General features: G+C 43.7%; 1 protein-coding gene across 6 annotated transcripts; it reads left to right on the top strand.

The window, feature by feature from the left end:
* The first annotated feature begins 1,426 nt into the window (after positions 1-1,426).
* On the top strand, positions 1,427-15,529 carry tpd52l2b (tpd52 like 2b). 6 transcript variants are annotated; one of them, XM_080533778.1, is made up of 8 exons: positions 1,427-1,638; positions 3,242-3,396; positions 3,861-4,009; positions 7,227-7,274; positions 10,646-10,747; positions 12,252-12,293; positions 12,757-12,805; positions 13,671-15,529. In XM_080533778.1, exons 1-8 carry the CDS (start codon positions 1,620-1,622, stop codon positions 13,749-13,751), a joined length of 645 nt encoding a protein of 214 aa, XP_080389904.1. In that variant the 5' UTR covers positions 1,427-1,619; the 3' UTR covers positions 13,752-15,529. The 6 variants fall into 6 exon arrangements, with proteins under 6 accessions (XP_080389904.1, XP_080389903.1, XP_080389907.1 ...); XM_080533777.1 differs by having other exon boundaries at positions 13,665-15,529; XM_080533781.1 differs by lacking the exon at positions 7,227-7,274 and having other exon boundaries at positions 13,665-15,529.
* Positions 15,530-17,731: the final 2,202 nt, after the last annotated feature.

Here is a 17,731-nt window from a genome sequence, read left to right as displayed (position 1 = left end):
GTCCCCAAGGTCAGCTGAGACTAATCAGCTAATAATTCCAAGAGTAAAAACAAAACACGGTGCAGCAGCTTTCAGTCACGCTGCTGCATGCTCCTGGAACAAACTCCCTGAAGAAATCAAACAGGCCCAAACCCTTAAAATATTTAAATCTAAGCTAAAAAACCTTCATGTATTGCACCAGTTATGATTAAACACAACCACTTCTATCAATGTCTTTTTTCCCATTAACTATTGTCTTTTTAAATGTTTTATCTATTTACTTCTTATATTTGCTTTTATTCATTGTAATTTTTATTTTCTTATGCTCCTCTTGCTGTATTTTTAAATAATGTATGTAAAGCACTTTGAATTGCCCCTGTTGTATGAAATGTGCTATACAAATAAACTTGCCTTGCCTTGCCTTGTCATGGTTTGGGTCTGCTTTGCTGCAGCAGGGCTCTGGCTCTGCTTTGCTGCCAGCTCACCATCATAGAATCCACTATGAATACTGTATTGTATCAAAAGGTGCTTGAGGGAAATGTGAGACCATCTGTCCAAAAATGTAAGCTGAAGCAGATGTGGACGATGTAACATGACCCAAAACATTCCAGTAAATCCACCAAGGCAAGGAAAAGAAAGAAATTGAGTTCTGGAATGGCCAAGTCAGAGCCTGTATCACCATTGGGATGCTGTGGGGTGATTTGAAACGTGCTGTGCATGTAAGACACCCCTCAGACATCACAGTTGAAATAATTATAGGAAACGTGTAATTGATGTTATTTCAGCCAAAGGGGCAATACCAGCTATTAGGTCATAAGGTGTCCTAATGTTTTCCTCAGGAGGAATTAGCATCTTTGTTCATCTTTTGTTAAATAAATGATAACAAAGTAAAATGCTCATTGTTTTTGGTTCAATTACATCACCTTTATCGATAGATATTGTTTAAAAGAATACCATATTGATTTGTCCACATTTCTTTAAAAATAACAACACATTTCTGTCCAAATTTCGCCCAATTCAGCCTATGGGAGGTGAAAAAATAAAAGTCTTGATTAACATTACATTTTGGTTGATACAACTTGTCATGGCACTGCCTGTGTCATCAAATGGTTTTCAAGTGATTTTAAAGATTTGGGGCATGTGAAGTGTTGGATCCAATTTATGGCCCATTTCGCTCGGTTTTATAATACTTAAAATACATAAAGTATGTATATGTACGTTGTACAACTTTATGGGGGCAAAACAAATCACGGTATGTTGTTATAAATTATTATCAAATAAACACTTTATGAACTTTATTTATGTTTTCGTTTTCAACATTACATTGGGGTCTGTACAAAGACCCTGTTCGTAAACAACGAAACATGTTTGTAGCTTTTTTTATTAAAACGGTCAGAGATGCTCTGATTACGTCATCCAGAGACGCCGGAAAAGAAGCAGCTGGAAGTTGAACAAGCTGAGCTGGCTGTCCGTGTCGACGAGGCTGTTATTGTGGAATCCAGTCAAACTACGGGAGAGACCATCTCAACTGTCCATTAGCTCGCTAACTGAGTTGACTGCGCTTTGCTCGTCAGCCATCCCTTTCATTTTCAAAGCAGATATTTAGCGAAAGAGCTCCCACTCTCTTCTCGTCCGACGCCATGGACCCCATCGGCCAAGGTAACGTACATTAGCCAGCTGACATGACCTACTGCTGTTGAATGTGCTTCTTATTTACTAGCTGTCGTTGGTATATTTTAGTTGAGATGGATTTCTAAGTCTTCGTGACTCTACACACCCTGGCGTCTGAAGGCCAGGCCGGGGGCCCGACGCTGCGATGGGAATGTCAGATGCGCCAGGGGGAAGGAGGGCAGGGGATCGAGTTACTGTCACATTCACCCTTTGTTCACCACTAGCTAACCAAGCTAGCTAACGTATTTCCCAATATTCTACATTATGCTAGCTAAATGGATGTTGTTAGCTATTGTACGTATGATATTGATGAGGAATATTGGTGTTTTTAATGGCTCGTGTCTTGTAAACAAAGGCTAGCCTATGCTAACTTGCGCCAGCGACATTCGCCCAGGCAAGACAGAGGAAGGTTGGTTCTGTCTGGCAAAGCTCGTCAGCCTGCTGGATAGGAGGGGTTGGGTTGGGTTGGCAACGCGACGTTGACAGCCAATAAACAATGACCCTCCGTGGGGTGTGGCACATGCAGGTGTTTTCTGGTTGCCATAATTGACAGCGCCCGTCCTTTTCATTCATTGACTAACTGTCAAACAATCAGAAACGTTTAGATTTTGAGCCATATTGATTCTTTTTGTCATCAGTATAAGTTTATTACGTAAGTTACCAAGATGACAATTAATCTTGCCCTAGCCACATGAACTATGGAAGTATGGCCAGTCTGGGATGCCACATATATTACTGTTTCTACAGCCTCCTTGCCTGGGCCTTGTCACAGCTGATATGACATGATTAGGGTCACCTACATTTCATTTCTTACATGACACAAATTGCATCGAGTTAATTGGGCTTTATTTCAAATGTTAAATAGAGAGGGGCGCTATTGTCTAGTAGCCTCAGTCCTATTTTAGAAAGTGGTTAGTCATTCTACTGTATTTACTGTGATAGAAGAGAAGCCATAGCAAACACCAACTCCCATTTGAATCCAGGCATCAACCAGTTAAACAGAAGACACGGCTGTTGTGGTGGTGTGGTAGCCACAGTACAGTACACAGCACCACAACACTACTGTAGAGTCATCTCCTCTACAACCAACAGAGCCATTCTTCCTCTGAGACAAAAGGTTCTGTTCACTGGATGGATGCAGTGAGTCAGTGCAGGAGGAAGAGGCAATAGTAATGATGATCTGTTGGTTCATCCTACAGCCTGACCCAGTGCAGCCTCTTCCTTGGCCGACTTAAGGGAGGGCTAATGCTCTAATGGCAGCTTGAGAGGCTCTAGCTTCCGCACCACGCTCTAGAGTTACTCTGGGAACATTTAACGGTATAATTGGCCCACTCTCCATCTCCCCTGAAATGTTCTGGCAGCACTTTTCCCATACACTTACCTTGCCATCAGGATGTGTCTGTTTCTGTGTGATGAAATGGGATGTTGGTGCAGTAGCAGGCAGCTCCCTCCACAGAAGCAGAGATGCATGGCCACAGTACTAGAGCTCAGGGACAACTTAAGACACTGCTTGCTGCCATTCCCCCCTCTAACAACCACCTCCTGTTTGTCTGTGTGTCTGTGTCTGTTCTCTCTTTCTTTCCTGTCACAGATATTAACCTGAACTCCCCCAACAAAGGCCTAGGAAGTGGCCCAGACACCCTGACGGGTGTTCCCGTGGAGGGAGCAGTGGGGCCTGGTCTCAATCCATTGCCCCCGGGCCTGACTGAGGAGGAGGCAGAGGAGCTGAGGTCTGAGCTCATTAAGGTAGGCCTAGGAGGGGTTGGGTTGGCAAAGCGACGTTGACAGCCAATAAACAATGACCCGTCGTGGGGTGTGGCAAATGCAGGTGTTTTCTGGTTGCCATAATTGACATTTGACAGGGCCCATCCTTTTCATTCATTGACTAACTGTCAAACAATCAGAAACGTTTAGATTTTGAGCCATATTGATTCTTTTGTCATCAGTATAAGTTTATTACGTGTAAGTTACCAAGATGACAATTAATCTTGCCCTGGGCATTGAGGGGGTGTAGCCCTGTCAGAATCAGTTTGGTTTACCCCTCAATATCTGTTGTGTGTGTGTGTGTGCACTCTTATTCAAGTGTGAATAAGAATGTCTCTTTATAGTGCTGAGTCATAGTGATGGCTGTGTCTGTGGATGAAAATAGAATACAGAAAGAAGAAAAAAAACTGTGATTTCCTTTCGGTGTCCCCTTCCTCCCTCCCCAGGTGGAGGAGGAGATCAACACCCTGCGGCAGGTGCTCTCGGCCAAAGAGAAGCACGCGGCCGAGCTGAAGAGGAAGCTGGGCCTGAGTCCCCTGAACGAGCTCAAACAGAACCTCAGCAAGGGCTGGCAGGACGTCCAGACCTCCAACGCGTAAGTAGTCGACCCTTCTAGACGCTCCGCATTCCCCCATTTCCTTGTCCTGTGATCCACCTCCCTATGGTGTTCCGGCCTGGTCAGATTTGGACTTTTGTCTGTTGAGAGACTGGCTCTGTTAGGTCTCGATTCTTGAACCCATGGAATTGTGGTTCAAGATTGAAATTCAAGGCAGACATAGCATAACTATCACTTCCCAACTATGTGCGTTCCTATCCTGTTGCATTATGAGTCATAGTAGACTCCTAGTCATTTGATGTAAAATGAAGTACTGAAGTTGCCAACTCTGGACCATCCACCTTTTAGCATAGTAAAAGTGTGTGAGTCAGCACAAATCACCACAGTGAATTCACAAGCTCTAGATTGTTCTTTTCACTGTCTCCCTCCAGATCAATCTCCACAAATTTCAGACAGACAATACAGCCCAGTACCAAAGCGCTTTGGATTAACACCCCCCCCCCCCCCCTCTGTTTCTAGCTATGTGAAAACCACTGAGAAACTTGGAGAGTGGAATGAGAAAATTGCCAGTTCGGATTTGTGAGTCGTATCGTACTGTTACTGTTTGCTTGCGCAACGCCGACGTGTGCTGTTCTGTGTTTGCTCTTCTCACCCCTCCTCTGTTTGAGGAACACCTGCGCAGAACTTTTAGCATCGCACCGAAAGCTGGCTGCTAGGCCCTCTATCTAGCTAACCATTGCAGTTTGGGTTCCCTTAAAATGACCTCCCTTGTCTTTGTCCTCAGGCACCGTGGGTTCCCTCCTCCTCCTGCATCAGTGTGAAAACTCTCACGTTGCCTTGTGATAATATTTTTTACACGGTGGTTGAGTCCAGTGTGCAGCTTTTTTAACTTTGCAGGAGCTGCCTGGGTCTCATTGCTATCCTGGTGCAGCGGCCGCCTGTCTGTCTGTCTGTCTGTCTGTCACAATGTTGAGCTTAACCGAGGTTTTCTCAAGCAGTTTGGTGTTGAGACTAACCCCTACTTACCCTTCTTCTCTGACAGAGAGCCATGGTCACTGGCAGAGAAACCAGTAACCCTTCCCAAAACCTCTTTTGTGTGTGTGTGTGTGTGTGTGTGTGTGTGTGTGTGTGTGTGTGTGTGTCACAGGTCAGCAGATCTTATATAATCATAATGCCAGCATTAAACATATACATTTGCACAGATTACCTATAATCTGCTCAGACTAGCTGTGTTTATTTTGAACACACACTGTGACTCGCTCTCACATCACCTCGGTCTGCTGTCTCCTACATCATCTGTCAGGCTCCTATCAGATCCTCCACTCCTTTTTCCTGTAAATGTTTTTCCTGTTCTTAAACAGGTGACCTCCGCGCCCTCCTCTGTGGCAATATCACATCCTCATTCCCACAGCCGCTCAACCAAACAGTATTTTTAAAAATATATATATATTTATAAAAACGTCGCTTTTGTTTGGTACTTAGTGGTTAGGCTACACTATTTTCCAACTGCAGAAACTGACACAAATCGTTATTGTCTTCTGCCTTATTTCTGAAAATCTAGTACCAAGTTATCAGCCCTTCTACACCAGACCGCTCCTGCGTTACTAGTACAGCACTTGGAATTTTCCGGGTGGTTCAGGGCCTAACAGGCTTGGCAGGGTTGGTGCTTGTTTGGTCTGTGAGGTATCTTACACTGGCCCTTTCGACACACACACACACACACACACACACACACACACACACACACACGGCTTCTGCAGACCAGACTAACAGCCCTGACATGCCACTGTATTGGAATGTGAGGGGGAGAGAGAGATAGTGCTAGTCTCGCAACAACAAAGGAGCTCTTTCGCTAGATCACATGACTAATCCCGAATAGTGTCAGGACGTGGAGCTTTCAGGACGACTGCCACGTGACAGACTGTGAGAGGACGTGTCTGTCATTTGAGGTGTGTGTGTGGGAGTGTACAGTATAAGAGATTGTATTGCGAGCTTAGTCATTATGTATCAGCATTTGCACATTAATGATATACACTCACTGAGCACTTTATTAGGAACATTATACTAATACTGGGTTAGGGCCTCCCTTTACTCTCAAAACAGCCTCAATTCTTCATGGCATTAATTCTACAAGATGTTGGAATTGCATCGTGCAATTCCTGCAGATTTTTCAGCTGACTGGGAAGGCCACTGAAGTCATTGTCATGTTCATGAAACCAGTTTGAGATGACTTTTGCAATAGGTACATTCAAGCAATGATTGATTGATATTAACGGGCCCAAAGTGTGCCAAGAAAACATTCCCCACACCTTTACACCACCTGAATAAATGAGAAGGTGTACAGGTCAGTGTTTCCTATACATAGGCGAGACTGTGGCAGTCTTATTTGTTCTACCATAGTCTCATAACAAACCAAAAATATTTTTTAGTACTGTGTTGTTTTTTTTCCGTTTTTTGCTCGCACTGTTGCGGAAAGTGTTTGACTAGGTTCGCGGAACCTCCCCGCAAACCGGACTGTCATTCTTTTCTTTTTACTATTTATTTTTATTTTTTATATATATATTTTTTAAATACGTGGTCCACCCGCCACAATCTCAGAAAACCCTGTGGGAAACACTGCAGTGTTCCTAATAAAGTGTCCAGTGAGTGTAACATTTGATATGTAGGCCTATTTTAAACCAGAGTACAGCTATGCATAAACGTTATCCTATTGTATTCCATGATAGTCAGCAGAAAGGAAGCCACTTCCTCTTCCATCCAAGCTGGCAGGATCTCCTGAATCTCATACTGTGTGTATGTGTGTGCGTACGTGCGTGCGTGTGTGTGTGCGCATGTGTGCAGTGACTAATCAAACAGCCTATTGTACTGCTTATCTGTTGCTTGATACAGTGCATTTGTTAGTGGATCACTATGGGGAGGTGCATCACTTGAAATAAGAGTCACTACAGGCCATTGTTGTGTTCTCTTCACCACAGGAAGTCCACAGAATTGTCAGAAATGTGCTTCTGGTGCATGTTTTCAAAAGAAAGACACGCCATTCCCTCAGTGTTCATGTGGTTTAGATGTAGTGTAATTAAATACATTTCTTAGGCCTAAATAGGGCTGTGATACGCCTTTGGACTGTTGAATGTGTGTGTTTAGGCAGCCTACATTTCATAATTGTGTTATCAAAAGTCTAAACTGTGTTTTTCTCCCCCATGTAAGAGGTCGGTGATTGGTCATTTTATTTTTTCTATGTCACACTGTGTGTCCGTAGATATCTGTCCGCGTCTGCAACTTTGGATGACATTGCCCAATCAGAAGCGTGAGTCGATATATATATATATATATTTCACTTTGTGTTCTTTTGGTTTCTATTTCGTTCTAGTTTTATTCTAAGTTTTATTTCCTTTAAGCGGTGTTGTTATTATTTTGACTGCTTGAATGCTTTTTATTCTGGGTTTCTGATGGTGATGGTGGGGGTGGGGGGGGTTTCAGTGTGGTAGATTCTCTGCAATGCTGCTTTCGGGCCTGATCGAATACTGCTGAATTAGTGCTGCTCATCACCATCATATCTCCTGAGTCACGGGGGGGGCGTCTGACCGTTCGAGCAGGAGGCTGATATTATCCATTGATTCCTCTTCCATTCCCCCTCTTAAGTTATCAATACCATTGTATTGGTCAGGATGATTAGGAACCAGTATTGTGGGCTGAAGAAGAGATGACCAAGCTAAGCAGGCACGTGTGCTCAACTGGTGGCTAGTACCAAGGCCATTATTCTGTCAGGGCAGAGGTAGAGATATTGACTAGGACATCAATGTGTTGTTTGATATGGCAATCTGCTCCAACCTCCCATACACACAGAAGAATACCCCTCGTAATCTTAACGCCCTCAGAGGGGCGTCTGTAAACGACGAGATAGGAACACGTCGTGTCGGCAGGAATGTGTGTGTTTGTGTGTGTTTGTGTGTGTCTGCACGCAAATCCAGTATGACAACTTCTTACATGTCAGCGGTTGACCTTTTTTTGAACGTGACTCCTGTCTGTGGTTTTAACAACAGTCAGATTAGGGTTTGGCCTTATTTTAGAACCCTCCCCCCCTTTTTTTCTTTACATCAGCCTGCATTTTCAGTTCATCTGAGGCTGAGCTCACCCTGAGAATGTTCGTTTGGAGAGTTGTTTTTGTTTTTCATAATGTGTTCAGTTGTTTGTTTTTAAGGCTGCCATGTTGCGCAATCCATGATCCGTCTTTTAACCGAACAAAAACGTTGCAATCCCTACCGCACCCTGTTCCACTCAGCGGGCTGCTAGTTGTTGCGTAACACTGGCTAGTGCACGCAGGAGAACAGAGATTCCGTTCTACAATCTAATGAATCCACAATACCAACACAAGTCCTCCACATACTGGACATCCAGCAACCCACAGTACAACGACACACCGAGTCGTCAACGTGATGTATGCTATGTTGATGACTTGTAAGCACATATATACAGTGGTTTCGGAAAGTATTCAGACCCCCTTAAATCGTTCACTCTTTGTCATATTGCAGCCATTTGCTAAAAGCAATTAATTTCATTTTTTTCCTCGTTCGTGCACACACAGCACCCAATATTGTCAGAAAAACACAGACTTGTAGACATTTTTGCAGATTTATTACAAAATAAACACTGAAATATCACATGGCCATAAGTATTCAGACCCTTTGCTGTGACACTTGTATATTTAACTCAGGTGCTGTCCAATTCTTCTGATCATCCTTGAGATGGGCCTACACCTTCCTTGGAGTCCAGCTGTGCTTAATTATATTGATTGGACTTGATTGGGAAAAGCACACACCTGTCAATAGAAGACCTTACAGCTCACAGTGTAAAGTCAGAGCAAATGAGAATCATGAGGTCGAAGGAACTGACTGAAGAGCTGAGAGACAGAATTGTGGCAAGGCACAGATCTGGCCAAGGCTACAAAAAAATGTCTGTTGCACTTAAGGTTCCTAAGAGCACAGTGGCCTCCATAATCCTTAAATGGAAGAAGTTTGGGATGACCAGGACTCTTCCTCGAACTGGCCGTCCGGCCAAACTGAGCATCCGGGGGAGAAGAGCCTTGGTGAGAGAGGTAAAAAAGAACCCAAAGATCACTCTGGCGGAGCTCCAGAGATGCAGCGGGGAGATGGGACAAAGTTCTAGAAAGACAACCATCACTGCAGCCCTCCATCAGTCGGGGCTTTATGGCAGAGTGGCCCGACGGAAGCCTCTTCTCAGTGCAAAACACATGAAAGCCCGCATCGAGTTTGCCAAAAAACACCTGAAGGACTCCCAGACTCTGAGAAATAAAAATGTTTGGTCTTAATTCTAAGCGGTATGTGTGGACAACACCTGGCACTGCTCATCACCTGCCTAATACCATCCCTACAGTGAAGCATGGTGGTGGCAGCATCATGCTGTGGGGGTGTTTTTCAGCTGCAGGGACAGGACGACTGGTTGCAATTGAAGGAAAGATGAATGCAGCCAAGTACATTGATATCCTGGACAAAAACCTTTTCCAGAGTGTTCAAGACCTCAGAATGGGCCAGAGGTTCACCTTCCAACAAGACAATGATCCCAAGCACACAGCTAAAATAACGAAGGAGTGGTTTCAGAACAACTCTGTGAATGTTCTTGAATGGCCGAGCCAGAGTCCTGACTTAAATCCAATTGAGCATCTCTGGAGAGACCTGAAGATGGCTGTCCACCAACGTTCACCATCCAACCTGACAGAACTGGAGAGGATCTGCAAGGAGGAATGGCAAAAGATCCCCAAATCCAGGTGTGAAAAACTTGTTGGATCATTCCCAAGAAGACTCGTGGCTGTATTGGCTCAAAAAGGTGATTCTACTCAATACTGAGCAAAGGGTCTGAATACTTATGGCCATGTGATATTTCAGTGTTTATTTTGTAATAAATCTGCAAAAATGTCTACAAGTCTGTGTTTTTCTGACAATATTGGGTGCTGTGTGTGCATGAACAAGGAAATAAATGAAATTAATTGATTTTAGCAAATGGCTGCAATATGACAGGTGGAAAATGTAAGGGGGTCTGAATACTTTCCGAACCCACTGTATATAGCCCATAACATCATCAATGCTTTGCCTTTGTCAGTATGTCTCACTCCATTGTCAGCTGCTTGCATTTTCATGTTAGTGTGATTAGCCTAGATACTGTGTGGGGACTCTGAGGAGTCAAAAGGGTTCACAAGTAAATGCTGTATGTCATGTCATGGTTTCACTGGACTCAAAAGTCAAGTCTTTGACATCCAACAATGCAGTGTGCTCTTTCTTAATGTCTCCTTATTGGGGTTTGTATTCTGAGAGTGTGTGTCCGTCTGTCTGTCTGTCTTTCTGTCCTCCTTTTAACCTGACAGTGACAGACTAACCCTTTGTAGTGGTGCCTTTCGCTTGCTGATGGAGGATTGTGGCTTTTATCTAAACCAATTGTGGCCACTTAAGTGCTGTCCATGGCTTAATGGTAGTTTCTCTCTCTCTCTCTCTCTTTTCTGTCTCTCCCATGTCCCTCCCTTCCCTCGTCCTCTCTCTCTCTCTCTCCCCTCTCCCTACCCCTCCACTCTCTCCCCTCTCCTTACCCCTCCTCTCTGTCCCATCTCCCTTCCTCTCCCCTCTCCACCCTTCTCCCACTCACCCCCCCCCCACCTCTCCACTGCAGGTATAAGAAGACTCAGGAAACCATGTCTATCGCTGGACAGAAGACCTCTGCTGCTCTCTCCACCATGGGCACCGCCATCAGCAGGAAGCTGGGAGACATGAGGTGAAACCACCGAGCACGCCAAGATGACCGCCCTCATCGCCTCGTACAGAACCCACTCCCATACACTTAAACACAGCTAATGTAGCAGAGATGGTAGAATGTCACTTTTGGACTGAGACTTCATCTTGCAGTTAACCCAACTTGCTTGCTGATACTCTGATATTATGTCATCTTGTATTGATCTTGAAGCACAGATGACAAAGAACCGTGAAACCATTCTTTAAAAATGTCTTACATTTATCAAACTGGCTGACCTGGCTAAGTGACTGGCTTCCCTTTAAAAAGGGGCGAGTCTATGGAGTTGTATTAAATGTAGACCTAATGCATTCTGATTCTAATTCTGTGGCCTAGTCTTTCATCATGTCATTTGTATTCACGGCGATCATGTTTATTAACATAACCACATCTAATAAGCTAAGCTAGTTAACGAACCAAACGTATTCACCCTTGATCTGGAGGGCTTTGATATTGATTAACACTTAATCTGTGCCATTAACCACTAATCCCTTCATCATGGTGTAACCAGTCTTTCATACCGCCTAGTCAGCATACCCCAGTGTGTGAGTGATCTGGGAATATGCATATCTCCATCATATCCATTCTCATTTAAATGTCTGCTTCAGAGAGAGTGAGAGAGTGTCCACGTCTTTTTGGCATCCGCTTGTTTCCTGTCTGAACAGTGTTTCCGCATCGACCGTCCAGCGATACTTGTAATACTTCTTTCCTGCATGCCCCAGCTGCATCCATGCATGCTTCCTGAATCTCCTTCCTCGGCTTTTTCTTGTCCCAATCCTTACTGATATCTTTGTCATGTCATTGTCTGTCATTATCAACTCTCCATCTCAGGGTCTGCTCCCTTTATTAGTGCTGACGCTAGGCAGCGCTGTGGTCTCTTCACCCCTCACAAAGCTGCTAACAGAGTGTGTTCCGCCTGGTTGCTTATGCTGCTCGTTGTTCACCCTGTTCTTGTTTCCCCCTGTTGTAACTGCTGCGTGTGGTCTACAGAGCTCTGCCCTTTTCCAATTCCTTTAGGTAAGACTAATCTGTGCTGTGCCTTAATCGACCTCGTTAGGTACATGCACCGTTTTTTTTATTATATTTCTGTAAAGGTTAAGCTCTGTCAGTTAAATCTGCTGTCCTGCTTTTTTAAAATTATTATTATTGTTACAGATAAATGCGAAGTTTCATCCCCCGCTTTGGCTCTTACCTTTTTATCGTTTGATATTTTAGTTCATAGAACTCTACTGCAATTCAATTAATTTGATGATTGTGACTTTGATGATTGCCGTGAGTTGTGTTTGACTGAAGTGACCACCAGGTGGCAGTCTCGTCATTGCATTGCAGGCATGACTGTCTATAATCGTGCTTGTGTGATTGGTGCCCAGTAATGAACTGTGTTCTCCAGTGGGTGGCGCCCTCCTCTCACTGCTCTCTCGGTCCCTGTCCCTCTGCTTGCTTTCTAACGCTCACACTTCTTTGTCTCCCTTAAACGCTTACAAAGTAGCAACTACTCCATTCGCCATTCGATAAGTATGCCAGCTATGAGGTAAAGTACATGGGGTTAGATTCACTTCCACTTTTCTCTCTTTGAAAGTAAACTGTCAGAATTATTAATTTTTGGATGGACCTTATTATAGTGCATGTCATGATTGTTTGTGAGTACCTCTTGAACTTATCATACAATTGGAAAAAATACAACTGCTGGTTAGGGTTAGGGTCCTAAAGTCTAGATACAGAATTGGCCTTCACTTGTAGGAATTGTGAGTCCACCCAGTCAAGAGTAGACTATGCATTGATGATGAAGCTGTTACCTCCCGCAGGTTGCCCTGGTTGGACCAAGTGTTGTTATTTAAAAAATCAATTTCCCCTGGTGGGGGAGGGGAGATTTTGCATTAATCCAGGATGATGTTCATATGACATTACTTTAATTGTTGCTTAATTGTATTTCATTGATGTCCCCAAGTGTAAGATGATTTCTTGAATGTCATATAATTGCTTATCTTTTCTAGAAACTCTCCAACCTTCAAATCCTTTGAGGACAAAGTCGGAAACATCAAGGTGAGCCCATAGTTGTTGTAGACCGAGGGACAGATGAACACACACAGTGCGATGGAACGCTCACCCAACACAAGTACAGATAAAATTGTGTCCTGTGTACTGAAGTACCTTCCATAAGTATCTGCGTCATTGTATCTGCAGCATCCTCTTTTGTTGCTTCAACTAAGGTCATCTTTAAGGCAATATCTGGGTGGGGTGACTTATCCTTTTAACGAGGGAATCTGAGATTCAAACAACAAAGCGGTCGCCCCGCCACTTTTTTGGGTCAACAATATAAGATAGGCTTGTGTGTGTTGGGTTCTGATGGGGTGAGACTGTTGAACTAAGCTCATGAGGCATTTATAGAAGTCAAGATTGTAAGATGTACGAACCCCAGATTTCCCCTCTGTCACTGTGTGTTGGGTTATTCCTAGGGATGTAACGATGCATCGCGAGACAGTTACTTATCGATACAAATGTGACAATTCAAATCGGTGAGATGAAAAATGAATTGCGATACTCTTTTTAAACAGCAGAGGGCGGTATCTACTTTTGCTTGTTCATAGTTATATCCTACCTCAGAAATAAAAGGGGATTCTAAGAAAAGACAGTATTTTGTAGTTTTTGCCTGATAAATAAAATAATATTTTTCTGTCATAATTTGTCTGCAATCTGATTTTGTAAAAAAAGAAGAAAAAAGGTGAGAAAATCGTATCATGAACCCAGTGTCGTGAATCGTATTGAATCGTGAGTTGAGTGTATCGTTACATCCCTAGTTATTCCACCCTGTCTTATCACACCCTGACACGTGACTACTGTCGTTTGACCACCACGTTGACCCCTGCCCTGTTCTCTGTCCCTCCTGTGAACGTCTGTTCAGTACAAGGTGGTTGGGGCCAAGGGCAACGGCGAGTCTGCCCACTCCCCGAACGACACCAACCCCACTCAGGACAACGCCCCCTTCTGAAGCGCCTCTCCGACCCGGGAAACTGTATCATCGTCAGAGTGACTCCCCCCCGCTCCCGACCTCCGACCCCTCATCGTCACCACCATCCACCCCCCCCCCCCACTGCCGCCTCCTCGTCCTCATGTGCATCTCAATCCTCTAGTGGCCCTGGTGTGACAACACAGGACAGGTGAAAGCTGTGTGGTGGATCTCTGGAAACGTGGGCCTACTTTCACTTGTCTAGTTTTTTCACATCAATGCAGACAACAGTAAGGAAACCAGGAGAGAGGAAGTGGCTTTAGACTATTGAGATGCACCCCTCCTCCTTCAGATAGATCTCTCCATCTCCCTTGGTCAGCCCCCCCTCGCCTACTAGAAGCATGTGCATATCTCATCTCACCACACACACAACCGCAAAAACAACTTGAGGTCACATGACATCACCACAGGTTGTAAAAAAACAAACAAAAAAAACCTAAACAAAAACCTTAAACCATTTTGTATTATAAAACTATTTTACACTGCTTTGCATAATGTTTTTACATAACTTTTATCTATATGTATAAATATATATGAATCAATATATTGTAAATGATACTGCCAGTTGGCATTCATCTGAAGGTAAAGGGGACGCTAAACAAAACAAAGCAAAACAAAAAACCTTAAAAAAAAGAAACTTTAAAAAATGAAGAAAAAGAAACACTATGAACATGATGATCTCAGTTTTGTACCTTGCTGCTGCTGAGCATTTACTTCAGTTTTTTTTTTTTTTTACACTGAATACAATGTGAAGCAAAGCTTTGCTGTGTACCTGGTGAATGTGGAAGCTCCTCCATCGGCCTTACACACATACACACACTCTCCCTCCCTTTGCTTCAGTACTTTGTTGGGAGAAAATAAATGTTAGTTCTATTTTCTTTCTCTATTTCTTTCCCTCCTTAAGTTATAAAAGATGGTTCACTGGAGGTTTGACTTTCTTGTTATCTGTAGGCTAAAATTCTTGCTGTTGTGCCACAAGTGAAATTACCAACTGTCAAATAGACATCTTGCTGCCATTATTAAGAAATGTTCTCAAAATTCCACACACACTCCCACACCATTCACTAACGTCACTGATGCCCACATTTGCTCTTTGGCCTACTTAGCACTATTCCAGCCTTTGTACACTACTAGCTGCAACAGTCACTCAGCCACAGGACAACATGACATGTCATCGCTGCAATTGGTATGGTAGCACCGTCACTTTGTAAATTTAAACAATGAAGTAAATTGTTGCCCTGCTTAGTCTATTCTTGTCCAGGGGATGGGAGTTTCATTCTGCCTTCTTTATTTGCCTAAGTGTTTCTTTTTTTCTTTTTTTTAATCAATGTGATTGTGTTGATCATTTTGGTAGAGAACTATTTAGCTATTGTTGTATTGATTTTGTTTTGTTCTTGGTGAGGGGGGGGGGGGGGAGTTATTTGTATTTAATTGCCATCAGTAAATTGTTGCCATCAGTAAATAATTGCCAATATTTACATACCTGTTACAGATCTCCTTCTCTCTCCATGGAATCCTTGAATGAGGTCATAGCAAGATCAAAAGGCACGATGTGTGCAGTTTGTGCAGAGTTGCAAGCATTTAGAGGGGAATGCATATATTGGGTGCCATGGTTGATGGATTTGTGAAACACATGAAGGGCATGTATATATGCCAGCCAATGTAGGGGATGAAAGAACATAGCTTTATTATTTAGGACGTGAGCCTAGTTGTAGATTATAAAGGGATCAGATTGGAGACATTGGTGGATGAATTCAAACATTTTTGGTTTGTCGTATATGTTTGGATATCAATAAAGCATTCCTTTAAACAAAGGAGAGTGTGTCCTGTGTTTCATGTTGTGGGGCTGTGAGAAGACTGTTGGAAGATAAATGCAGAGTCAGTGTACTAGTGTATACAGTGGCAAGAAAAGGAATGTGAACCCTTTGGAATTACCTGTTTTTCTGCATTAATTGGTCATAAAATGTAATCTGATGTCACAAGTATAGACAAACAATGTGCTTAAGCTTATAACACACAAACAGGCCCCACGGTGGTGTAGCGGTCTAAGCACTGGCCACTAGTGCATGCTGCCCACCGGGGACTGGGTTCGAATCCCAGCTCGCCAGATCCGGATATGGCTGGGGCACACACGCGGAGCGGCATATTGGGCGGCCGCTCCCGAGGGAGGTATAGGAGTAGTTCCGGACAAGGATCCGTCGCGCAACAGCGCCCCCGGGGTGCCGGAATAACAGGTGCTGGGCTCGAGGAGCCAGTCAGCTCGTCTGCCTGGCGGCCTCCTCTGGGACTGCCGGCCACGGGGGTCGTGCGGCGGATCCTTCGCAATAGGCAGGGGATAATTGGATGCTAGGTTGGGTTCAATTGGCTACCAAATTGGGTGAAAAAGGGGATAAAATCTGAAAAAATAAATAAAAATAACACACAAACAATTATAATCTTTCATGTTTTTTGTTGAACACACCCATTGAACATTCACAGTGCTAGTGGAAAAAGTAAGTGAGCCCTTGGATTTAATAACAGGTCGAACCTCCTTTGGCAGAAATAACTTCAAGCAAGCTCTTCCGGTAGCGGCTCTGAGTGTCTCTATCCAACGCTACTTTACTCCTCTCCTCTATTTCATCTTTCCTCCTCCTCTCCATTTCTCTGTACTTGTTCACCCTCTCTCTCTCCTCATTCAGCCTCTCAACAACAAGTGGGCAGTTATCAAATACAGTAGTATAGTTCTTTGAAACTCCCTGATGGAGATAACAGACATAATGACAGATACGGAAACATCAGTAAATATAATTGCGTTAGATCAGTGGTCTTCAACCGGGGGTCCGCGACCCCTAGGGGGTCCGCAGAGGTACTGCAGGGGGTCCGCCAATTTCTGTCATTATAATTGACAACTTTCACCAAAATAATCAGTGAGAATTAAAAAATATAACAAAAATGATATTGAGTAAGGTACTCAAGCATTAATAGGCAATAATAAGCTACTTTTGACAAAAACAATTTACAAAATAAATGATGCCCATGATTCTAGAGTCTAACATAACGTCAGCTGGAGAAAAAAAAACACACCTGTCTAGCAAGCTAGGTGTTGGCTAAAACGCTGCAGTTCGGTCTTCATTGCGAAATTAACGTTAATTAATAACTAGCATAACGTTACTAATTTAGTAACTAGTTTGACAATAACAAACCCGCCTCTTTGCTTCTCTATGCGCCGCTATAGGAGAGGAACACAACGCGCTCCTTTACCATTCCGAGGTCAGATGGCTTTCCCGTGGATCAGTATTGGCGCGCGTCTTTGAATTACGCATAGCTATCCTCGAGATTCTGGTTGGCCAAGTTGGCTGCGCATTTCAATGCGCCCTCGCCTGATGTGAAATGCGCAATTGTTGATCACTTGGAGGCACTCGAAAGTCAATTTGAGAAGTACTTTTCTGAGACTGAGTCTTGGAGAAAGCACAAGACATGGATACGGTTATCATTCTAAGACAATGCATCCGACGGCTCAAACCTGACAGCCGCTGAGGAAGATCAGCTGATCGACCTAACCACAGACAGTACACACAAGAATTTGTACGAGTCACAGCCTCTCACCCAGTTCTGGATCCATTGCCAGAAATACTTCCCCCAACTGACAGCAAAGGCCATGGCGAGCCTCTTGCCTTTTGCAACAACTTATCTTTGTGAAAGAGGATTCTCCTCCCTCACCTACCTGAAGAGCAAATACCGTTCAAGACTGCAGTCTGAGGATGACATGATGCTCTGCATGACAACCTCGATCTCCCCCAGAATAGACAAGCTGTGTACCACCAACCAGGGCCAGTCATCTCACTGAGGTAGGCATACCTGGCTTCCTGAAGCTAAAAGTTTCATTGTTGAAAAATAATAATAATAGAAAATATAAGCCTCATCAACAACAACAACAACAACAACAATAATAATAATAACCAATCATAATTATGCATGAACGT

Source organism: Nansenia antarctica (assembly GCF_963989245.1).
Source record: "Nansenia antarctica genome assembly, chromosome: 6".
NCBI classification, from domain to species: Eukaryota; Metazoa; Chordata; class Actinopteri; order Argentiniformes; family Microstomatidae; genus Nansenia; species Nansenia antarctica.
This window is presented reverse-complemented; position numbering and strand designations above follow the sequence as displayed.